At 40.3% G+C, this 24,682-nt stretch overlaps 1 protein-coding gene across 3 annotated transcripts in view; it reads right to left on the bottom strand.

Annotated features, from left to right (window-relative positions):
- LOC127577613 (uncharacterized) overlaps positions 1-24,682 on the bottom strand; it is an 84,257-nt gene that overhangs the window by 39,447 nt on the left and 20,128 nt on the right. Inside the window, exons 8-12 of one of the 3 annotated variants that reach the window (XM_052028909.1) lie at positions 23,552-23,884; positions 16,202-16,513; positions 12,441-12,773; positions 6,663-6,707; positions 1,654-4,768 (exon numbers count right to left, since the gene is read on the bottom strand). The exons of 1 other annotated variant lie outside the window; for it this stretch is intronic. In XM_052028909.1, coding sequence (XP_051884869.1) covers positions 4,698-4,768; positions 6,663-6,707; positions 12,441-12,773; positions 16,202-16,513; positions 23,552-23,884 — 1,094 coding nt within the window. In that variant the 3' untranslated portion in view covers positions 1,654-4,697. Of the gene's footprint in view, positions 1-1,653; positions 4,769-6,662; positions 6,708-12,440; positions 12,774-16,201; positions 16,514-23,551; positions 23,885-24,682 lie in introns of those variants that run through there. One more of the 3 variants, XM_052028905.1, reaches the window with a different exon arrangement.

The following is a 24,682-nucleotide window of genomic DNA, read 5'->3' as shown; positions in this document are numbered from 1 at the left end:
AGCCCTCTATTTGCTTCACCCTCATATACTGGTCAAGCCTCACCTTACACATATCCATATCATTCACTTCAGACACTCTTTGTGGTAGCAAGTTTCATTCTCTCACCACTCTTTGAATTCATCATCGGATTTCTTGATGCCCACCTCATACGATAAGATGGACTCTTGATCTCACAGTCTACCTCGTTATGACATTGCACCCTGTTGTCTACCTGCATTGCACTCTCTCTGTAGCTGTTACACTTTATTCTGTATTCTGTTATTGGTTTACCTTGTACTACCTCAATGCACTGTGTAATGAATTGATCTGTATGAACGGTGTGCAAGACAAGTTTTTCACTGTACCTCGGTACATGTGACAATAATAATAAACCAATTCCAAAACCAATAACGATTGCCTTTAGTTACACTTTTCCCTATGTAGAGACATCCTTCTTATGTCTGTGAGATCAAACCCTTTGGAACTTTAAAGACCTCCAGTAAGTCACCTTTCAGTCTTTTCTACAGGAAAAAAAAGAGACCTGCCTGTTTATTCTTTCCTGATCTATAAACACACACATTTCGGTTATGAGTTTTTTCTGCAACCTTTCCAGTGCATCTATGCATATTTTTTATAGAATAAAAACCTAAACTGTACACAGTAAGCTTCCATTCTTTTAAATTCTAGAAGTAAACCCTTTTAGAAATAGCCACTCCTAACACGTCAGGCTGAAATCTGAATATCAAGAGGTAGTTCAAACTTAGTCCTATGTTACCCACATTAGGATACACACTCACATTCAAGAAGGGTTTTCAGACAGAGAAAATTCACCTCCCTTGTGCACGGGGCTGGGATAGATCCTGACGTTGGATTGCTGCCACAATCGAGATCAGTTAACTCAGAGATCACACATGGCCTTGAAGTTCCAATATTCACCATGTATTTTCTTAATGAACTAATATGGAGCAGCAAGCAATGTTTCCAAATACATTCAGCAATAATACTTCCGTCCTCTAAATGAAGTTTGGATTATATTGCCAATTTAGGATTTTGGAAAATAATTTTCACTGGGAGTTCAGTACAAATACAATGACATCGTTTACTTCCATATTTTGAGTCCCACAAATGGTTCCATTGAGTTACATATTTACAATAGGAGCACATTGTAACTGACAAGACACCTCTGAATATTCAAACACTGGCTGGGACAAGGTAATTTACATGGATGGCCTCAAAGTTTCTGAATACAGAGAACCAAGAACCCAACATTAGTGTTGTGGGGGCTGACTCTCTGGTACACAAATACCCCAATTATTGAGACAGAGCAAATATACCTTTGAACAGGTTTGATTTGCTGAGGGACAAAACAGATCTGGTCTGGAACCTTCCTTGATCTCGATCACAATGATGCAAAATAAATAACTTAACTAAAGGCATCTGATGCCAGCCATTTAACACCACCTCCCCCCCCAGCTCCTTATGTTTGACTGATGCAAACGATAACACCACAGTCATGTCAGTTTGCAAACCATATTGCTTGAGCAGCCTCTTGCTGTGGGCCAGTAGTCTGTGCTCTGTACAATGCCATTTGTTTACGAACTTGTTCTTTTAATTTCAAAACTGATAACCGCTCATAGTTTACATTTCAACAAATGGTTTTTGAAGACTGGGTTCTCATTTGTATAGACATAGTTACTGAAATAAGATAAGATTTCTTTATTAGTCACATGTACATCGAAACACACAATGAAATGCATCTTTGCATGGAACGTTCATGTCCTGTGTATAACAAACCATCACAAGGATATCAGTCAGATCCTGTGCCCAGTTCAGACTTGGTGCAGGATGTCTCCAACTGTGGAAGCAACTCTGGCAAGTGGTTGCTGTGACAGTCTCAACAATTCACACATGTTCAATAAAATAACAGTAAATATTTATTAAATGCATCAAAATAACTGAAAATATGTCTAAGAGATTTTATCAACTTAAGTGACTTTGTTAACAGAATATGTTTGTCAAGTTGGATACCAATACAATTATCAAAGAATGATAGATAATCTGACAATTAAAAATTCATATCGATTCACAAACACCAGGGGCAATTATCAGGTGGCAGTAACATTCATACATACAAGCCATAAGCAGCAATAGATTCCCTAACTTCATGGCCATCCTTTATTTGCTGTACTAGAATTCAAATAGGTTTGATAATAATATATTTTTACGGGATAATAAATAGGACATACCACACGGATTCAAGGACCTTCAGCCCAACAATGCATCTGCTGTTTATGCTCCACCAGAACTTCTTCCAGCTTTTTCCTCATCTAATTCTCTCGGTGCAACCTTTGATTCTCTTTCCACCAATCTAAAGCCAAATGCTTGTTTGCACTTTTTAACCCCTTATTAACCAGTGGTGCCATTTTCAGTGATTGGTGTATTTATTTCTGTGATCCCTTCGTTGCTTTACCTGAACCAAACTTCCAGGTACTAGATGGCCTATCAAAACCTAGTACATCACATTTATCAGGAGTTTCCTTGATCTTTGTGAAACTGAGAGTAATTTACACCTCCATGGGCCACCACTTCAGCTGATATGAATCTAAACTTAGTCTAACACATGAAAGGTTAGATATTTCACATACATTGTTAAGGCAAGTTTTTAAATTGTATAATAGGGCAAAATTACTATACTCCCCAAAGTGAAACAGAATTTACATGTAATGTAATAAATTAATATTTCAAAAATACAAGAACGTTTATGGATTACCTTTGAGCTTCTTCATTTTCAAATGAGTTAATATCTAATTACTAATGTACGAAATGCTTAAAACACTTTAAAAAAACTTCAAATTTAAAAAAAAAATCTCTGTAAATAGTACATGAAAATTCTGATGCGATTGAGATTTCTGGTGTCACAATACTGGATAGCAGAGATCCCCTTGAACCAACAATTGCTAACAATCAAAGTCAGAAAAGGGGATCCACTCACCACAGGGATTGCTACATTTTTGGTGACTGGTACTAAATGGCCTGTGACTGCAAATTCTAGGCCAATAATTTGAATTCCATCAGCCAAAACATTAGTCCAAAAATATTAAAACTTTGTAATAATACTGGGCTGGAGATTAAGTTGCAACAATACTGGAAATCATTATCACCACTGAACCTGTTCAAACCTTCTTTCAAAAAAGTGAAGGCACCTGTCCAATTGAATTTGCACTTATTCACAGTTTCAATCCCCATTTTATTACTGAGATGAAAATCAAAGAAAAATAGGGTTTGTCAATATAAATCAAGTAACTTACTGCAGCTCTATTAATTAAAGAAACAGACCACAAAGAATGTTGTTATTGCAGAGTGATAGTGTAATGCACCAGAGAAATGGGCCCATTGGCCCAACCTGTCCATGCCAATCAGGATGCCCATCTAAGATAGTCTCAGTTGCCCGCGATTGGCCGATATCCCTTTAAAACTTTCCTATCCATGTACCTGTCCAAGCACTTTTAAATGTTATTGTATCTGCCTCAACCACTTCCTCTGGCAACTCGTTCCATATACTCACCACTCTCCGCATGGAGAAGTTGCCCCTCTCACCTTAAACCTATGCCCTGTAGTTTTTGATTCCCTTTCCCTGGGGAAAGCACTGTGTGCATTAACCCCATCTATGCCCCTCATGATTTTATACACGTCTACAAGGTTACCCTCAGTCTCCAACACTCCTAGAAATAATGTCCTAGCCTTCCCAACCTCTCCCTATAACTCAGGCTCTGGAGTCCTGGCAACATTCTTGTAAATCTTCTTTACACTCCTTCCAGCTTAATGACACCTTCCCTATAACCGGGAAACCAAAACTGTACATGTCAACAGATTAAAGAATTCAAGAAATTAGGAAGTGCTTCTGATCCATTTGCTCAGCAGGGGGCAAAGGTTGTGAAGGGAGCAGACAATCATCATCCCACAAGTCACCTGCTTGCGGGTAGGTGCATTCTGGTGAGAAGAGTTCAAGTTGTTTGTACCAAATGGTTCATCTGATGGATTTGTCCAGATAGGTGGAGACAAATGATTAATTAAACCCCAGTGGCTTAATGTGTCTTTTCAGACACATTAAACTTGTACCCAAGTTCCTGGCTGCTATCCTCAATTATTCTCTTCTCACACTCACAACTAAATTAGCACTCTCCTGCCCATTTCCCTTCACCTGCAATCATTGCCTGACTCTCAATTATACAACACACATTCCAATTGTGACTTAGATAAAAGATATGTTAACAGAATTGGGTTACTTTAACAATCAGAATGGTAAATGGATACTGAGTGGTAAAAAGCAAAAGTACCCATGAGGTTGACTGTACATTATTTCATTCTCAGATTGAAAGCTCTGTCTTTAATTTTAAATCACTATCCAGTGCTCACTCTTCCAGAAAATGCCGTTTCAAGTCAACTTAATATCAAGTTGAAATGTCTAGTAAATACTTGAAAATTAACTTGAATTTGAACTTGGATCTGATATTTTTTCATTTTCTTTTGGTGTATAAGTTAGTGCAGTAGTGAAACCACTGCCATTTTCAAATGGTGTGTTTGCAGTGAATTGTTTTTCATCAAAAGAATAAGCACCTCTGTACCAGATGATCTGAGCCTCTTCTAAGGCATATCTTTTAACATCGCCATAAAGAGTTACTGGTTGGCCAACTTTAGAATCTTTTTGTGTGGCACTTTAGGGTCTTTTGTGTTGCACTTTATGATCTTTTGTGTCGCACTTTATATTCGAGACCACTTGCGATTCATCTGTTGGAATATAATTTACAATGAATGACATGAAAACCTTAATGACATTTCAAATATGTAGATCTGCACAAGTCAATATTTACTGCTGCACTCATATACAAAGGCCTTATTTTAATCCTTACCACTCCCAATGTTTAAACTAAATTACCATTTTCCATCTAAACAGTTGCAGTCAGGTAGATATGCAATACCATGCACATGGAACATCTGAGGAAAATTCACCAGCTGTCATGCCATGGAGTCATGGAGTAATACAGTGTGGAAACAGGCCCTTTGGTCCAACTCATCCCTACCGACCAAGGTGCCCATCTAAGCTAGTCCCACTTATCCACATTTAGCGTATATCCCTCTAAACCTTTCCTATCCATGTACCTGTTCAAATGCCTTTTAAATGTTATTGAACCTGCCTCAACCACTTCCTCTAGCAGCTTATTCCATATATGAACCATTCTCTGCCTGTAGTTGCCACCACTCAGGTCTCTTTTTAAAGCTTTCCCCTCTCATCTTAAACCTATGCCCTCTAGTTTTTGATTCCCTTTCATGGGAAAAGGACTGTGTGCATTCATCCTCACTATGCCCCTTATGACTTTATACACCTCTATAATATCATCTCTCAGTCTCCTTTGCTTCAACGAGTAAAGTCCTAGCCTCCTCAACCTCTTCCTCTGTCTCATCCCCTTGAGTCCTGCCAATGTTCCAATAAATCTTCTTTACACTCATTCCAGCTTAATGATGTCTTTCCTATAACAGAGTAACCAAAATTCTACACGATACTCCACGTGCGGCCTTACCAACAGCTTGCACCATGATGCCCCAACTTCCTATACTCAATGCCTTGACTGATGAAGGCCAGCATGCCAAATGCCTGCTTCACTACCCTGTCTACCTGTGACGCCACTTTCTCAGAGACTAATAAAAATATCACATCCACTCCAAACACACTCACTTAGATTATCCTTCTCTTTTCTAGGTACTTCTGAATGCAGTGCCTCAGATGCCAGTGTACCCAGTCTTGCCTTGCCAGCATTTCAGGGTCTGAACCACACTCATTCCCTCCCTCCATTGACCAGAGCCAAGACATACAATTGCAATTGAGAGCAAGAGGGAGTTTAGTGGTTAATGCACAGATCACAAATGTGCAGGAGACGACAGTGTGGGATGCATGCTGGAAGAGGTTCTTGACCAGAGTCAGGATCCATTGCCTCTTGGCAGAAAGGGGAAGTGATCCTGATCACGGATTCTTGCTTTCATATGGATACTCAAAAGGGTATTGCATGCATATTCAGATGTTGAAGTTGGCACCAGAAACTGTGCACCACAATTCACCATGAGAACCCTGTCCATGATAGAATATTTGAAGAGTGAACCATGTGACAGAGCCTTTGGGAGAAGTGAACGATTCTTTTATTGCTGCTCATACTTCCACCATAAGGTGTTGAAGTGTCTGTTTGGAGAGGAGTAGCTCTTTGATCTTCATTACTCCAATCAGGAAAAACACAAGTAAAATATACAAATGAATGAAGAAATAAAATTAAGCAAAGCTTAATTGCATCTGTATTTGGCTCCTTGAGTGCATTTTTGTCTTCATCTAGCAACTGTGGAAATTCATTGAATATGGGCATTGGTACAACTGAGTGCAAATAGGAGCAATAATGGAAAATCATCAGATCATTGCCACCCTTTTCAGGGTGGATGGCTCTGCAAAACCAAGACATGAAGGTAACAGATTGACTGAGTGTTGAAATGGGCTGGCAGCTGGCAAACAGCAACTCAAATTTGCCATTCCAAATACTAACATTTGTCTTGTGTAATAATCTAAAACCCCACTTTGACACCACAATGGATTTCAAGTAAACATGCACAGAACAGGAACTTCTCAAAACGAACACTTTACCTTCATCATCTACTCTGCTGGTATCACCTTCCTCTTCAGCACAATCTGTAGAGGAATAATAGGGGCTTAATTAAATCTGACATTAGTCAAATCAAATCAACCCTTAAAGTTAGAATATCAAGTATCTCACCCAACCAGATGTTAAACAATTGACGTCACCCAAAGTTATCTATTCTCAACATCCGTAAAAAAAAACACTAGCTTATTCAATGTGCCGTTTTGATGTGCAAGAAACATTGAAATTAATACTTTATGTGTAAAGAAATCAACATTGCATTTATAACAACTTTAATGAAATGTGTCACGCTGAACACAACACTAATACAACAAGATTCACCTTTCAGGAGTAATTTGAAATCTTTCTTTTGAACTTTCTTTGAATAACGATTCTAAATAAATCCTGTCTGGTCTTCAGAGATAATTTGTGGAAGAATATTTTCCAATCTAAAGGCCAATATTTTGGAAAATATTTCTGAATCTACATTTAATAAAGAAATAGGTCTATAAGATGCACAATCAGTGGGATCTTTATCCTTTTTAAGAATTAAAGAAATAGTTGCTTTTGAGAAAGATTGTGGTAGTTTACCCACTGAAAGGGCATCTTTAAAAATTAGAGGGTAGCTTCCTGGCTGTCTCTTGGCCAATTTTCGGGCTGTTGGGGCTGTTTCTAGGTTTTTTTTTCTTCTGGGATAAACTACAAATTTTTCTAAATTGTCGTCATATCCGTTTCCTCTTTGAACTTTTTTACTTCTTCCCGCTGCCTAGATCCGCAAATACCAAGATTAAAAAACATATGGTATGTAAAGGGTTAATCTGTTCAAATGGATAAGACTATTAATTTTATTTCCTGGAATCTTAACGGCTTAAACAATCCACTTAAGCGCAAGAAGATCTTTAAAGTTTTTCATAGATTAAATGCTCAGGTCATTTTCGTTCAGGAGACTCACATCAGTAAGAAAGATAATCAACGTTTTTTTAGATTTTGGAGGGGTCAACAGTTCCATTTAAATTCACAAGCAAAGGTGAAAGGAGTCTCTATTTTCATAGATTCCTCAATTTCATTTGTCCATCATGAGACAATATTAGATCCAAATGGTAGATTTTTATTAATTACTGGTCCACTTCATAATAAAAAAATTTGTTATGGTTAATGTTTATGCACCCAATGTAGATCACTCTGAATTTTTTTTAAACGTTTGCATTTTTTCCTAATTTAAATGAATATACTGTGATTATGGGTGGAGATTTTAACTGCTGTTTAAATCCTTCGATGGATAGATCTGTGTCAAATCCTGCATGTCCAAACAAATCCGCTGTCATTATTAATTCCTTTTTAGTTGAATCTGGAATCTTAGATGTTTGGAGATTTCTACACCCATATGATAAAGAATTTTCATTCTTTTCTCATGTCTACCATAATTATTCGAAGATTGATTTTTTTTTGAGGCCAGACTAGCTCCACTTACTATGGACCATAAATATGATCCAATTGCCATTTCTGATAATGCACCATTGAGATTATCAATTAAATTACCAGATGTAGTCTTTGATGTCAGACAATGGCGACCTAACTCTTCTCTATTACAAGACTTAGATTTCGTCCAATTTATTAAAGAACAGATTTCATTTTTCTTTTTAACTAATTTACTGAAGAAATCTCCAGTGGGATAATATGGGATACTTTTAAAGCATATATCCATGGTCAAATTATTTCATATTCCACTGGATTGAGAAAAAATAACTAATAACGAAATACGTATATTAGCTGATATTAAAGAAATCGATAAAAAATATTCTGTTACTCCTAATCTGGAGCTTTTTAAAAAGAGAACAGAACTCCAATTACAACATAGCTTATTATTAATATCTTCAATTGAAAATCTATTACTTAAAAACAAAAGTCAATTTTATATACATGGTGACAGATCTGGTAAATTATTGGCCAAGCAATTGAAAGCTACTTTATCTAAATGTCACATTAATAAAATCCGTAAACCAGATGGTACCTACACAATAGATCAGGTTCAAATTAACAAATTCTTTCAAGAATTTTATTCTTCTTTATCCCAATCAGAATCCCTTGAGGATCCTGCATTAATACATGAATTTTTAAGAGACCTGAAGATTCCTCAATTATCTTTAAATTAATGTTCTACATTAGATGCTCCCATAACGGAGGAAGAAATAAAGAAAGTAATATTTTCAATGAATTCGGGTAAAGCACCCGGCCCTGATGGATATAGAGCTGAATTTTTAAAATCCTTTTCTGATACTCTTGTTCCCTGGTTGGACAAACCTATCTAGAACCCCATGCAAGTGGTCCCTGAACATCCTTCACATTTCTGCAGTGCATTTACCAGAGAACATCTGTTCCCAATTTACGCTCCCAAGTCCCTGCCTAATACCATCATAATTTGCCCTCCCCCAATTAAATATTTTCCCATAATGTCTGCTTCCATCCTTGTCCACGGCAATGCTAAAGGTCAGGGAGTTGTGGTCACTGTCCCTGAAATGCTCGCCCCACTGAGAGGCCTGTCAGCTGAGCAGGTTCATTGCCAAGTACCAGACCCAGAATGGCCTGTCCTCCAGTCGGCCTGTCTACATACTGTGTCAGGAATCCTTCCTGTTCACACCAAACAAATTCTGACCCATCTAAAACTTTTGCACTAAGGAGGTGCCAATCAATATTAGGCAAGTTGAAGTCACCCAATGACCACACTCTGTTATTTTTGCACCTATCCAAAATCTGCTGACTTATCTGCTCCTCAGAGTCCTGACGGCTATTTGGGGGCCTAAAGAATACTCCCAATGGAGTGATTGCTCCCTTCCTGTTTATGACTTCCACTCACACTGACTCAAGAGACAATCCCTCCCTTTCGGTAGCTGTGAATCTATCCCTGATGAGCAATGCCACTCCAACACCCCTATTATCACCCTCCCTATGCCTTTTGAAACATCTAAAACCCGGAACCTCAAGCAGCCACTCCTGCCCTTGAGAAAGCCAAGTCTCTGTAATGGCTACAACACTGTAATTCCATGTACCGATCCATGCTCCAAGTTCATCACCCTTATTCTTAACACTTGTTGCATTAAACACATTTCAACCCATCTGACTGCTTTTATGCCCTATCCCCTGCCTATCCTTCCTCACATTCTCAGTACACATTGCATCTACTTCTACACCAACTGATCCATCTTCTTATCTAACAATCCAGTTCCTATCCCCCTGCCAACCTAGTTTAAACCCTCCCCAACAGCTCTAGCAAACCTGCCCGCAAGGCCATTGGTCCCTCGAGTTCAGGTGTATCTACCCTAGAAAAGATCCCAATGATCCACAAATCTGAACCCCTGCCCTCTTCACCAACTCTTCAGTACTCATTAGTCTGCCGTATATTCCTATTCCTTCTCTCCCTGGTGCATGGCACAGGCAGCAATCCAGACATTACTACTCTTGAGGTCCTGCTTTTTAGCTTCCGACCCAACCCCCAATACTCACTCTTCAGGACTTCATCCTCATCTTACCCCTGTCATTGGTGCTAATGTGTACCATGACTTCTGGCTGCTCACCCTCCCCCTTAACAATACTGTGCAGTCATTCTGAGACATCCCTGACCCTGGGACCTGGGACGCAACATACCATCCGGGAGTCTCATTCTCGTGCTCAGAATCTCTTGTCTGTTCTCCTAACCAATGAATTCCCTATCACCATAGCACTACTCTCCCTCCCGCTTCCTTTCTGAGCCATAGAGCCAGACTCTGTACCAGAGACCAAGGCTGCTGTGGCTCTCCACCGCTGATTGATCCGCCCAACAGCACCCAAAACAATATACTTGTTTTCAAGGGAAACCGTCACTGGGGCATCCTGTACCGACTGCCTATTCCTTTTCCCTCCCCGAACAGTCACCCAACTACCTGCATCCCACACCCGAGATGTAACCGCCTCCTGGTAACTCCAATCTATCATCTCCTCAGCTTCCCAAATGATCCGGAGTTCATCCAGCTGCAGCTCCAGCTCCTTAACACAGTCTGGAAGGAGCTCCAGTTGGATGCACTTCCTGCAGGTGTAGTCGTCAGGGACACTGGAGGTCTCCCTGACTTCCCACATCCTACAGGTGGAGCATACTTCTGCCCTGACTGCCATTCCCACTGTTCTATACAAAGAAAATAACAAATAACAAAAAGAACCTACCAGAAGCCTCCGCTCACCTACTCCACCACTTTACGCCAAAGTCGCTTCAGCCAAAGCCTCAGCTCCCCACTCTAACATTGTCCTCTCCAATAATGGCCGCTCCACTTCCTTTTACTGGCATTTGCTGCCTAATTATCCAATCAGATAATCAACAGGCCTATCAACTCACCACAGTAACAAGAACAACAACGAGTCTAACTTCTTAAACTGCTTCCTGCTCTCATTCTTGCTCTGGTTCTCTCGGTACTTACCACGGCAATGAGACTTCCTGCTCCCTTACTACTCACCACACACCTCCTGGCCTTCTCTAGCGGAACCACATGAAGCCACTTGAAGTGAGGCAAATTTAAGTTTTTCAAGAACCAGTTCCACTCTAAAATCCATGAAAATATTGTGCATTACCTGATGTCTGTGCGAGTTATCAATGGAGATTTTAACCATAGTTACTTGCTTGCAAACTAACCAGCCCTATCATTTCACATTATACTTTCATTACATCACTATTCCAAACACAAGGAATTTTAAAACAATTTTTTAAATTCCTTCTTATGATACTTAAGCCTCTCCTACATTCAAAAGTATTGTTCCAATCATTATTTCCCCAATTGTGCCAGTTACAAGTTACTTCCCATGTTCCACTCTGAAGATTGGTCATCAGATCTGATGATCAAACAGCTGTTTGGCATCAAGGATCCTGCTGAACTGCCATCTGCAGCAGAAGGCCGCAGCAGAGAGAAGATCACACGACAGTGATTGCTAGTTGGTTTGTGAGATTTTCTCAAAAACAGCAGGTGTAAAGCTGCTTCACTGCTTTGTCACTAAACACAAATTCTAGTACATTTATTTCTGAAATTGGAACAGCCACTGCTCGTCCCGAGCAACAGCCCACACTCACCACCTCAGCCAGGATGCACTGAGCCCCGCATCTTAGCGCTGGATGGCTGCCCCACTTGTCCTAGCCCTTCAAGCACCAGCCCTCAGAGACAGCCTCTGCACACTGCCTCCACGGTTCTCTCCACACCGAGCTGTGCACTGAGGAGACTGCAGTTCTATTCGAGCTGATATGCCAGGTTCCAGGCATGCAGCCTGAGCGGATGTCACTTTTAAATTATAGAGGATTATGTAATTGTGAGTGTTCAGTCTCCAGGGCCAAGAGCATTGTGCTCTGTGGGGTAGCACCAAGTAGTGTACTGATGTATTTTTCGGAGCTTAGAACAATGAGAGGCGATCTCATTTAAACGTGTAAAATGCTTATGAGGCTGGACAAGGGTTAAAGTGCAATTGATGTTTTGACTGGCTGATATGCCAAGAATCAGTATCTCAAAATAAGGTTTGGAGACGAGAAGAAATTTCTTCATAAAGAGGGTGGTAAGGGAGCCATGAAGGCTGCCTTCAAGGCAGAAATTGATAGATCTTCAGATACAAAGGGAAATATGGGATGTCGGGCTAGTGGAGGAATGTGATACTGCAGTAAAAAACCTGCCATGATCTTATTGAATGGGAGAGCAGCCATGATGGGCCAAATGGCCTACTCTCACTTCTGTTCTTATGGTACTACCTGATTACAGTCTTGTTGGAATGGTATTCACCTTTTAATTTCAAAATATAACTGGCTGTTACAGGCTTGCTTGAAGTTTCCGAATGAAGGATTTGCATTTTGAATTCTTTCCCATGATCGCCAGCAGTTGGTTTAAATTTCCACTGGGATGATCGCGAGTACAAACCACTGACTGTATCCAATTCACTTTTTCTTGTGTTAATTCCTGCTTTAGATGAATCTTCAATTTTATCAAAATCTTTGAACCAGAATATTTGATTTCCTTCTGGATAGAATCCATAAGCTGTGCAGGAAAGTGTTAAAGGCACTCCAACTTCAGGGAGAGCTGGATCCGCCTTAATTACTGTGAGCTGTGGCAATGAAACTAGACGCAAAGAAAAGGAAAAAAAAGTTAAACTAAATGTGCAACTTGAAGAACATTACAATTTAAAACAAAATTGACAAGGCTTTCTTACTAAGTAGTTAAACATTGAAAATTTTATGAAGAACTATCCTTTCTCTTTTTGCATATTGTGGTACACGCCATCGTTGAGGTAGCTCTTGAAATGGTTTTTCACAACATGCAACTTTGAACTCCAAATACTAGGAGGTGGTTAACATCATATTCTGCATTCTACTCAACAATGTGCATATACACACACCCACACCAGTGGCTTTAATGTCTTTAACTCCTGTTGGATCATTGCAAATTTAGTTTTTACTAAGAGCTCTTTACCAATGCTGAAACAGTCCATAAGAATTGCCAGCCAACAATTGTAAGCCTTAATAATTTCAAGATTACTAATATCCTACAATTAACACATCTTTACTTAATGCGTGTTTACTATCAAGCCCCAGAATAATTAACTATTCAAGTAGATTGTGCCTTAGATTTTGCTGCCAAAATATCACCACTAATGGCACTCATATTTCTGAGAAAATTATACCTAAATTTTATATAAGGAGCAGATGCATGGCTAAACTCAAATATTGAAGAGTTGATGTCTGAGTTACACTCCTAACATTGCAAAAATGAAATCTTGCTCTCCACCTCATCAGTGATACAAAATGAATAGCATGAAATTGCCAAGTTTGTGCAGGAGCAGTGAACTAAAGTGAGGATAGATCTGAAGTGACCCACGGGCCCAACGGAGTCATGCAAACAACAGGTGCATTAATTAAGGAATGGATTCATTCAAGGAGAGCTTTTTAAACTATCTTATATCCTTTTCATTGTGTGTTAACTACTGTCAAACAACCTTGAAAAGTCTAGTCTTATGCTTGCTGCTTTTGAATCAGTGTTTTTACAACCTATAACAATTTAAAGTTTTATACTTTTCCTTTTTCCCTCCTAAACCATATCATCACTTTGTATTTCTCATTACCTACAAATCACTCAATTCACCTATTTTAATTTACTTTTTTTTAACCAGTTCCCAAGCTTTTAATTTCTCAATTCTCTTATTCAACTGGTTAAGGGAATTCTGTTGAATCAAATCTCACATGTCCACCATCCTTTGCTATTGATACCATTAGCTTCTAGTCTCTGTGATACTGTTAGCTTTCCGTCTTAGGAACTTGGAGAAAAAAAATGACAAGGGAAGTCTAAATACTGATAGGTATCATTAGATGCCCACTCATTATGAATTACAGACAGGTTTTTTGAAAGAAGTTCAGAAACAAAAAGCAGTCATGCTTCAGTTAAAACTTTGTTACTTATGCACTTGACCAGCTACCCAATCAGTCTCCACTGGCACTGCAAGGCTCACATGTGCTACTCGGCACGTGTATTTCATTGCATGAGCTCTGGTGGGAACAATCTTGATATTACTTGTCAACTTGTCCATCCTGTCCAATCATTGCATCACCAACTTGGGATTTTTCTACCATTTTTGAGCCATTTTGGAGCCTGGAACCCTTTCAGGATGGCTCAATATCTAATATTTATGACAGATTATTAGGAATGAGTAATGTACCACAAGATAAAATTAAAAATGCTTGGGAACAAGATTTGCAGATGTCAATTTCCGAGGAAACGTGGAATGAAATTTTCAAGTTGGTTAATACTTCATCATTATGTGCTCATCATTCTCTCCTTCAATTTAAAGTGGTCCATAGAGCTCACTTGTCTAAAGATAAACTATCCTGTTTTTATCCTGATATATCTCCTTACTGTGACAAATGCAATAACGGAGTGGCTTCCTTAATTCACATGTTTTGGATGTGTCAGAGTCTTACAAAATATTGGACAGAGGTCTTTCATACTTTTTCTGTACTTTTTAAAATAAATTTTAAACTTAATCCTTTGACTGCACTATTTGGGATTGTTGGAGAAAAAGATATAACTTTGAAGGCTTCTGATTTACATATTCTGGCTTTTATTTCTCTTATAACCAGGAGAGCTGTGTTGCTTAAATGGAAGGAAGCTACACCGCCTACGCATGTTCAATGGTTACGGGATGTTATGTCATACTTGAATCCAGAGAAGATTCGCTGTTCAGTTTTTGAGCCTAACCTAGACTTTCAAACCCTGTGGGGACCCTTTTTGAATTATTTTCAAAATCTCTGATTTGAGGACTAAAACGCAGATATTGGCTGACACTGTTATGTTTTTTTAAGGCTTTTCCTTGCTGTTTCTTCTACCTAACAGCTTCGGATTTTGGTAGTGGGGGTAGATTTTTTTGGTAATATTTCAATTTTTTCTTCCTTTATTAACTAACTACTATATGTGATTATTGATTTAGAGTATTGTAATCCTAAGTACGATTTAACACAATGTATTCAGTAGTATTTTTACTCTCTTTCTTGATGCATGTACTCTATTTTTTTTCATGGATTTAGTAAAAATATTGTAAAAAGAAAGAAAATATTATTGCATCTTAGAGAAATTAGAGAAATATGGCATTCAAGGCACTACATTATTCAGAGGATCCTCCTGAGGAAGTAAAGGGTTAAGAAACTGTGACTGACTGTAACTGTATATATAACTGATTGAAAAATACCTCGCAAGCAAGAGTACGCAGGCTACTGACTCAGGGATAAGTGATAATTACTATGTCCGGAACCTTGGTTGCAGACCTGTTATGCTAGTCAAAAAGGGTGGTGGGTGCAATAAACGACGAGTGGAAAGCTTGTCCTAGACAATGAGGGTGATACCTGTCTTTGAATCTCTTGATTTTAAATCAATTATGTTGGACAATAGGTGCGATGTCTGTCTTTGGATCGGAGGCCTGACCGAAACTCGTTGAGCCGCATTCATTAAGTGTGCGTAACAATATCTGTATAAATTACTGTCTGCTCCTTTGTACTGTGGAGACCTTGGGAAGAGCCTCTCAATGAGTGCTGAAGAGACCTCTCCCTAGCGGTGTTCTGCTAATAAACGTGTTTTATCGAATCAACCTGGTGACACTGAGTTACTTTGCAGCAGACAGAAGTAGGAACATAAAATCGGGACGACAAGTTGGCGAGCCAGCCAGGAGTCCAAGACGAGGTTTCGGAAGCGGAGTGAGCGATCGACGGGGATAATGACTACCTGAGACGGAAAGGCCCACAAGGTAAGATTCACCTTGATCCCTCTCAGGCAGTCGCACACCTGATCGACCCCTTCGCTTGTCAAATATCCTCTAACTAAATGTGCAACTTGAAGAACATTGCAATTTAAACCAAAATTGACAAGGCTTTCTTACTAAGTAGTTAAACATTGAAAATTTATGAAGAACTATCCTTTCTCTTTTTGCATACCATGGTACAAGTCATTCTTTTATCTCTTTAAATGTGTCACGCTGAACACAACACTAATACAACAAGATTCACCTTTAAGGGGTAATTTGAAATCTTTCTTTTGAATTTTCTTTGTCTCTTCATGAAGCACTTCACAGCTGATGGTACTCCCGTGATCCATTTTTGTCATCACAAACTTGAAACTTGTAACTGATGAAAACAGACCATCATCTGCAATCTCAGGAATGTTTTCCTTCACGTTTTGACAAAGCTTTCCATCTTTAAACCACTTTACTTGGAGTTTAGCAGGAACATAGCCTGTCAGTGAGACACTGAATGTTGCAGGCTGGTCAACTTTAAGTAGTTTTGGATCACTTCTAATAACAGACAGGGAAGGAGATAAAGCTGAAAAAGTAAAGTAGTTGAGTGCTTAGCCACTAAACCAAGTTGATTAATTTTTAAATATGAAAAAACTAAAAAAAGGTACTTATCTGGTTTGTAACAGACATAAATTCAGAAAAGTTAAGTGCTCGTGAACTATTTTCAAAATTACATTTATCAGAATTATTGGAAGATTTTCATAGATACACAATTCACATACTTGTACAAAAGGTTCCTCTGATGTTTGAGCAAAGGTGGTGATGGGCATTTTTATATTTTATTTCACCACAATATGCAGTGACAGACTGTGAAAGAGATTCCTGAGTACTGGAATAATATATCAGAAGGAAGCTTTGCAAAGGTGAAAGACCAACATAAAAATTCAATTTGGATTCTGAGCAATTAAAATATTTTAATCTTTTATGGAATTTAGATTCCATAAATGTTATTTTAAAAGATGCATTTATTTGAAGTAGTATTTCTACAGTATACTTAAACCACCTTAAATCATACATCCCTCATTTTTATTAAAATTGTAGTTTTCTGAATAAACTTATCCAATTCCAATTTTCTCACAACAATCAGTTGCAAAGTGGGACATAAATGAGAGCCTCTCAGTCACTGCACTACAGAGTCAAGCAATTTAGACACCTTTTTTTAAAAAATTCAATCTTGTAGAAATAAAGTGCAACACGTTAATAGAAAGTGGAAACTTTCAAACCTAGGGGAGGAGTGGGAGACATGGGAAGCCAACAGAGGCTCTGTGAAACATACCTGGAAGAGTTAAAACTGTCTGTTTTCGTATTGGCTTATTTAAATTGGGATTCTCCACTTGAAAGGAAAAGTTTTCACCAAAATCTTGAGCAGTTGGTTTTACATGCAAGCAGGCAACTATTGAAATCGTCCATTTTCATCTATCTCAGGTCCACAATTTTGACCCCTTCAGATATTTGGTTTCCTCTCTTTATCCACATTGTTTGGATATTCTTTGCAATGAAGTTAGAGACCTCTAATATTGGCCATTACCATCATGGGGAAAAGATGTCGGCTGCCCACTCTGTCTATGCCTCTCATAATCTTATATACCTCTATGAAGTCACCTCTCATCCTCTGTCGCTCCAAAGAGAAAAGACCAAACTCGCTCAACCTCTCCTCACAAGACATGCTCTCCAATCCAGGCAGCATCCTTGTAAATCTCCTCTGCACCCTCTCCAAGGCTTCCACTATTTTATTAATAACTACTTATGATAATAAGAAAAATAAAAGTAAAAATGTTAGTGTTAGAAGTAAAAATGTTAAATCTTAAACATTAACCCCAAAAACTAAACTCGTAGTGTGTGTGTGGCAAATTCCCAAACTCCAAGTCCAGGAATAGTTCTCAAAGTTCAGTTCAGCAAGCCGTAAGGTGAAACATGAGCAAAGGCTTCTGCAAAACCATCGTTTACTGAAGATAAGACGGAGATGTAGGGAGAAAATAGAGAGTAATTATGAAATCCAAATGTTCCACGATGGAACCCTTACGACACCTCAGTGTTTACTCAGCAGTGATCACTCCACCGCATCTTCCTCACCCCGAAAGGCACTCGAATCATGGCCGTCCACACAAATACCTGTTTCCCTCTACAGGTCAACAACAAAGTGAACTCCACTGCTTTGTTCCGAACTATCTGCCACCCCAAAAGGCATCCAAGATGTGGCTGTCCACACAGATACCTGTTTCCCTCTACAGGTCAACAACAGAGTGGACTACGCTGGACTATTCCAAAAGTCCATACGTGGATTGTAGTGACAGACACAGTTACTGTTTCTCATCCATCGAGAGACGAGCAGGCTGGTGTCTCTCTCTCTCTCATCTGACTGACTGCTTCAAAAACGTCATTACGTCCTTTATCTTCTGTTGTCATAACCACGCCACACACACATACCACTATGCTCTATCTTAAAGGGACTTTCACCAATAGTAACCTAGTCCGTAACTAATTATATATATACACACACAAACACATACACACACACATCCACCACACTACCTTAATCAATCTGTCTTGACACTCCCTCGAAAAACTCAATTAGGCTTGTGATGCATGACCTGCCCATCAGAAAGCCATGTTGATTATCCCCAATGAGACTCTCCAATAGTTTGCCCACTACTGATGCAAGACTCACTGGTCTATAATTCCCAGAATTATCCCTTTTACCTTTCTTGAACAATGGAATAACATTTGCTATCCTCCGGTACCACTCCTTTTGCCAGGGAGAACTCAAAGATCATCGTTAATGCTCCAGCAATCTCTTTCCTCGCTTCCCACAGTAAGCTGGGGTATATCCCATCTGACCCCGGAGGCTTATCTACCCTAATGCTTTTTAGTAGCTCCAACACTGCTTCTTTCTTAACCTTGACATGTTCCAACACATTTCCCTGTTCTACGCTAACATTCATCCAAGTCCCTCTCCCTGGTAAACACTGAAGCAAAATATTCATTCAGGACCTCCCCTACCTCATTTGCCTCCAGACATATCTTTCCCCCTTATCCCTGAGCGGCCCTATCCTCACCCTAGTCATCTTCTTGTTCCTCACATATGTGTAGAATGCCTTAGGGTTTTCCTTAACCCTACTTGCCAAGGCCTTCTCATGGCCCCTTCTAGCTCTCCCAAGTCCCTTCTTAAGCTCCTTCCTGGCTACCTTATAACTCTGCTGATTTTTGCTTCCTAAGCCTTAAATATGTTTCCTTCTTCCTTCTGACTGAACCTTCCAACTCTCCTTAACCATGGTTCCTTCACCCTCCCATCCTTTCCTTGCCTCAGTAGGACAAACCTATCTGGAACCCCATGCAAGTGGTCCCTGAACATCCTTCACATTTCCGCAGTGCATTTACCAGAGAACATCTGTTCCCAATTTACGCTCCCAAGTCCCTGCCTAATACCATCATAATTTGTCCTCCCCCAATTAAATATTTTCCCATAATGTCTGCTTCCATCCTTGTCCACGGCAATGCTAAAGGTCAGGGTGTTGTGGTCACTATCCCTGAAATGCTCGCCCCACTGAGAGGTCTGTCAGCTGAGCAGGTTCATTGCCTAGTACCTGATCCAGAATGGTCTCTCCTCCAGTTGGCCTGTCTACATACTGTGTCAGGAATCCTTCCTGTTCACGCCAAACAAATTCCAACCCACCTAAACCTTTTACACTAAGGAGGTGCCGATCAATATTAGGCAAGTTGAAGTCACCCATGACAACAACTATTATTTTTGCACCTATCCAAAATCTACCTACTTATCTGCTCCTCAGTGTCCCGATGGCTATTTGGGGGCCTAAAGAAAACTCCCAATGGAGTGATTGCTCCCTTCCTGTTTCTGACTTCCACCCAAACTGTCTCAAGAGACAATCCCTCCCTTTACGCAGCTGTGATACTATCCCTGATGTGCAATGCCACTCCCCCACCCCTATTACCTCCTTCCCTATCCCTTTTGAAACATCTAAAACCCAGAATCAGGAGATTTACCAGCAGAGGAGATTTACCAGCAGACGAGATTTACCAGGATGCTGCCTGGATTAGAGGGTATGGAATATGAGGAGAGGCTTAAGGTGCTAGGGTTTTATTCACTGGAAAGGAGGAGGATGAGGGGAGACATGATAGAGGTTTATAAAATATTGAGAGGAATAGACAGACAGTCAGTGCCTCCTTTCCGGGGCACCATTGCTCAAGACGAGAGGGCATGGCTTTAAGGTTATGGGTGGGAGGTTCAGGGGAGATGTCAGGGGGAACTTTTTCACCCAGAGAGTGGTTGGTGCATGGAATGCGCTGCCTGGGGTGGTGGTAGAGGCAGATACATTGGACAGGTTCAAGAGTTCGTTGGATAGGCATATGGAGGAATGTGAGATAAGAGGGATATACGGGAGGAAAGGGTTAGATAGTATGAGGGTGGTTTGATGGATGGCACAACATGGTGGACCGAAAGGCCTGTTTTGTGCTGTGTGGTTCTATGGTTCAAGCAGCCACTCCTGCCCTTGCGAAAGCCAGGTCTCTGTAATGGCTACAACATTACAATTCCATGTACTGATCCATGCTCCATCACCCTTATTCTTAACACTTCTTGCATGAAAGTAAACATATTTCAACCCATCTGACAGCTTTTATGCCCTATCCCCTGTGTTATTATATGTTGTTATGTAGTTATAATAAAGAACTACAGTTCCCAGCAGGCAATGCAAGGGGTCACATGGGGAACAGGAAGTGGCTGGAAAGGGCGGGAAAAGCAGCCAGCCTGTCTTTTGCAGTCTGTGCAGTCCATTGTTGTTATTTTGTTGTTTTAAATAAATGTTCAGATGTTAAACCCACGCCAAGTTTGTCTCGTGATGAAGAACAAACATAACATCCTCTGCCTATCCTTCCTCACATTCTCAGTACATATTGCATCTACTTCTACACCAACTGATCCATCTTCTAATCTAACAATCCAGTTCCTATCCCCCTGCCAACATAGTTTAAACCCTCCCCAACAGCTCTAGCAAACCTGCCCGTAAGGCCATTGGTCCCTCGAGTTCAGGTGTAACCCATCCCTTCTGTACAGGTCATACCTACCCTAGAAGAAATCCCAATGATCCACAAATCTTAACCCCTGTCCTCTTCACCAACTCTTCAGTACTCATTAGTCTGCCGTATATTCCTATTCCTTCTCTCCCTGGTGCGTGGCACAGGCAGCAATCCAGACATTACTACTCTTGAAGTCCTGCTTTTTAGCTTCCGACCCAACTCCCAATACTCACTCTTCAGGACCTCATCCTCATCTCACCCATGTCATTGGTGCCAATGTGTACCATGACTTCTGGCTGCTCACCCTCCCCCTTAAGAATACTGTGCACTCATTCTGAGACATCCCTGACCCTGGGACCTGGGAGGCAACATACCATCTGGCAGTCTCGTTCTTATCCACAGAATCTCCTACCTGTTCTCCTAACCAATGAATTCCCGATCAACATAGCACTCCTCTGCTCCCCTACTTCCTTTCTGAGCTACAGAGCCAGACTCTGCACCAGAGACCTGGCTGCTGTGGCTCTCCACCGCTGATTCATCCCCCCCAACAGCACCCAAAACAATGTACTTGTTGTCAAGGGAAACGGTCACTGGGCTATCCTGTACTGACTGCCTATTTCTTTTCCCTCCCTGAACGGTCACCCAACTACCTGCATCCAACACCTGAGATGTAACCTCCTCCTCGTAACTCCAATCTATCATCTCCTCAGCTTCCCAAATGATCCGGAATTCATCCAGCTGCAGCTCCAGCTCCTTAACGCGGTCTGTAAAGAGCTGCAGTTGGACGCCCTTCCTGCAGGTGTAGTCATCAGGGACACAGGAGGTCTCCCTGACTTCCCACATCCTGTAGGAGGAGCATACTTCTGCCCTGAGTGCCATTCCCACTGTTCTATATAAAGAAAATATAATTAACAAAGAGAACCTACCAGAAGCCTCCACTCACCTACTCCGCCACTTCACGCCGAAGTCGCTTCAGCCAAAGCCTCAGCTCCCCAATCTAACATTGTCCTCTCCAATAATGGCCGCTCCACTTGACTCTAACTTCTTTTTATTGGCAGTTGCTGCCTAATTATCCAATCAGATAATCAACAGGCCTATCAACTCACCACAGCAACAAGAACAACAACAATGGGTCTAACTTTTTAAACTGCTTCCCACTCTCATTCTTGCTCTGGTTCTCTCGGTACTTACCACGGCAACAAGACTTCCTGCTCCCTTACTACTCACCACACACCTCCTGGCCTTCTCTAGTGCAACCACACGAAGCCCCTTGAAGTGAGGCAAATTTAAGTTATTCAAGAACCAGTTCCACTCTAAAATCCATGAAAATATTGTGCATTGTTACCCAATGTCTGTGCGAGTTATCAATGGAGATTTTAACCATAGTTACTTGCTTGCAAACTAACCAGCCCTATCATTTCACATTATACTTTCATTACATCACTATTCCAAACACAAGGAATTTTAAAACAATTTTTTAAATTCCTTCTTATGATACTTAAGCCTCTCCTACATTCAAAAGTATTGTTCCAATCATTATTTCAGCAATTGTGCCAGTTACAAATTATTTCCCATGTTCCTCTCTGATGATTGGTCATCAGATCTGATGATCAAACAGCTGTTTGGCATCAAGGATCCTGCTGAACTGCCATCAGCAGCAGAAGGAGGCAGCAGAGAGAAGTTCACATGACAGTGATTGCTAGTTGGTTTGTGAGATTTTCTCAATAACAGCAGGTGTAAAGCTGCTTCACTGCTTTGTCACTAAACACAAATTCTAGTACGTTTATTTCTGAAATTGGAACAGCCACTGCTCGTCCCTAGCAACAGCCCGCAGTCACTACCTTGGCCAGGATGCACTGAGCCCTGCATCTTAGCGCTGGATGGCTGCCCCACTTGTCCTAACCCTTCAAGCACCAGCCCTCAGAGACAGCCTCTGCACACTGCCTCCATGGTGATCTCTACGCCGAGCTGTGCACTGAGGAGACTGCAGTTCTATTCCCTCTGGTATGCCAGGCTCTAGGCACGCAGCCTGAGCGGATGTCACTTTTAAATTATAGAGGATTATGTACCTGTGAGTGTTCAGACTCCAGGGCCAAGAGCATTGTGCTCTGTGGGGTAGCACCAAGTAATGTACTGGTGTACTTTTCGGAGCTTAGAATAATGAGAAGCGATCTCATTCAAACGTGCACAATTCTTGAGGCTGGACAAGGGTTAAAGTGCAATTGATGTTTTGACTGGCCGATATGCCAAGAATCAGTATCTCAAAATAAGGTTTGAAGACGAGAAGAAATTTCTTCATAAAGAGGGTGGCAAGGGAGCCGTGAAGGCTGCCTTCAAGGCAGAAATTGATAGATCTTTAGATACAAAGGGAAATATGGGACATAGGGCTAGTGGAGGAATGTGATGCTGCAGTAAAAAACCTCCCGTGATCTTATTAAATGGGAGAGCAGCCATGACAGGCCAAATAGCCTACTCTGACTCATATTCTTATGGTACTATGTGAATGCAGTCTTGTTGGAATGGTATTCACCTTTTAATTTCAAAATATAACTGGCTGTTACAGGCTTGCTTGAAGTTTCCGAATGAAGGATTTGCATTTTGAATTCTTTCCCATGATCGCCAGCAGTTGGTTTAAATTTCCACTGAGATGATCGCGAGTACAAACCACTGACTGTATCCAATTCACTTGTTCCTGTGTTAATTCCTTCTTTAGATACATCTTCAATTTTATCAAATTCTTTGAACCAGAATATTTGATTTCCTTCTGGATAGAATCCATAAGCTTTGCAGGAAAGTGTTAAAGGCACTCCAACTTCAGGGAGAGCTGGATCCACCTTAATTACTGTGAGCTTTGGCAATGAAACTAGACTCAAAGAAAAGGAAAAAAAAAGTTAAACTAAATGTGCAACTTGAAGAACATTACAATTTAAAACAAAATTGACAAGGCTTTCTACCTAAGTAGTTAAACATTGAAAATTTTATGAAGAACTAACCTTTCTCTTTTTGCCTATTGTGGTACACGCCATTGTCGAGGTAGCTCTTGAAATCGTTTTTCACAACATGCGACTTTGAACTCCAAATACTAGGAAGTGGTTAAAATCATATTCTGCATTCTACTCAACAATGTGCACACACATACACCCACACCAGGGGCTGAGGTTTTCTTTTAGAGCAGGATTTATACAATTTATTTTCATGTCTTTAACTCCTGTTGGATCATTGCAAATTTAGTTTTTACTAAGCGCTCATTACCAATTCTGAAGCAGTCCAGAACAATTGCCAGCCAACAATTATAAGCCTTAATAATTTCAAGATTACTAATATCCTCCAATTAACACATCTTTACTTAATGCGTGTTTACTATCAAACCCCAGAATAATTAACTATTCAAATAGATTGTGCCTCAGATTTTGCTGCCAAAATATCACCGCTAATGGCACTCATATTTCTGAGCAAATTATACCTAAATTTCATATAAGGAGCAGATGCATGGATAAACTCAAATATTGAAGAGTTGATGTCTGAGTTACACTCCTAACATTGCAAAAATGAAATCTTGCTCTCCACCTCATCAGTGATACAAAATGAATAGCATGAAATTGCCAAGTTTGAGCAGGAGCAGTGAACTAAAGTGAGGATAGATCTGAAGTGACCCACGGGC

Source organism: Pristis pectinata, chromosome 14, assembly GCF_009764475.1.
Source record: "Pristis pectinata isolate sPriPec2 chromosome 14, sPriPec2.1.pri, whole genome shotgun sequence".
In the NCBI taxonomy this organism is placed as follows: domain Eukaryota; kingdom Metazoa; phylum Chordata; class Chondrichthyes; order Rhinopristiformes; family Pristidae; genus Pristis; species Pristis pectinata.
The sequence above is the reverse complement of the archived record's forward strand: the minus strand, read 5'-3'. Positions and strand labels throughout refer to the sequence as shown.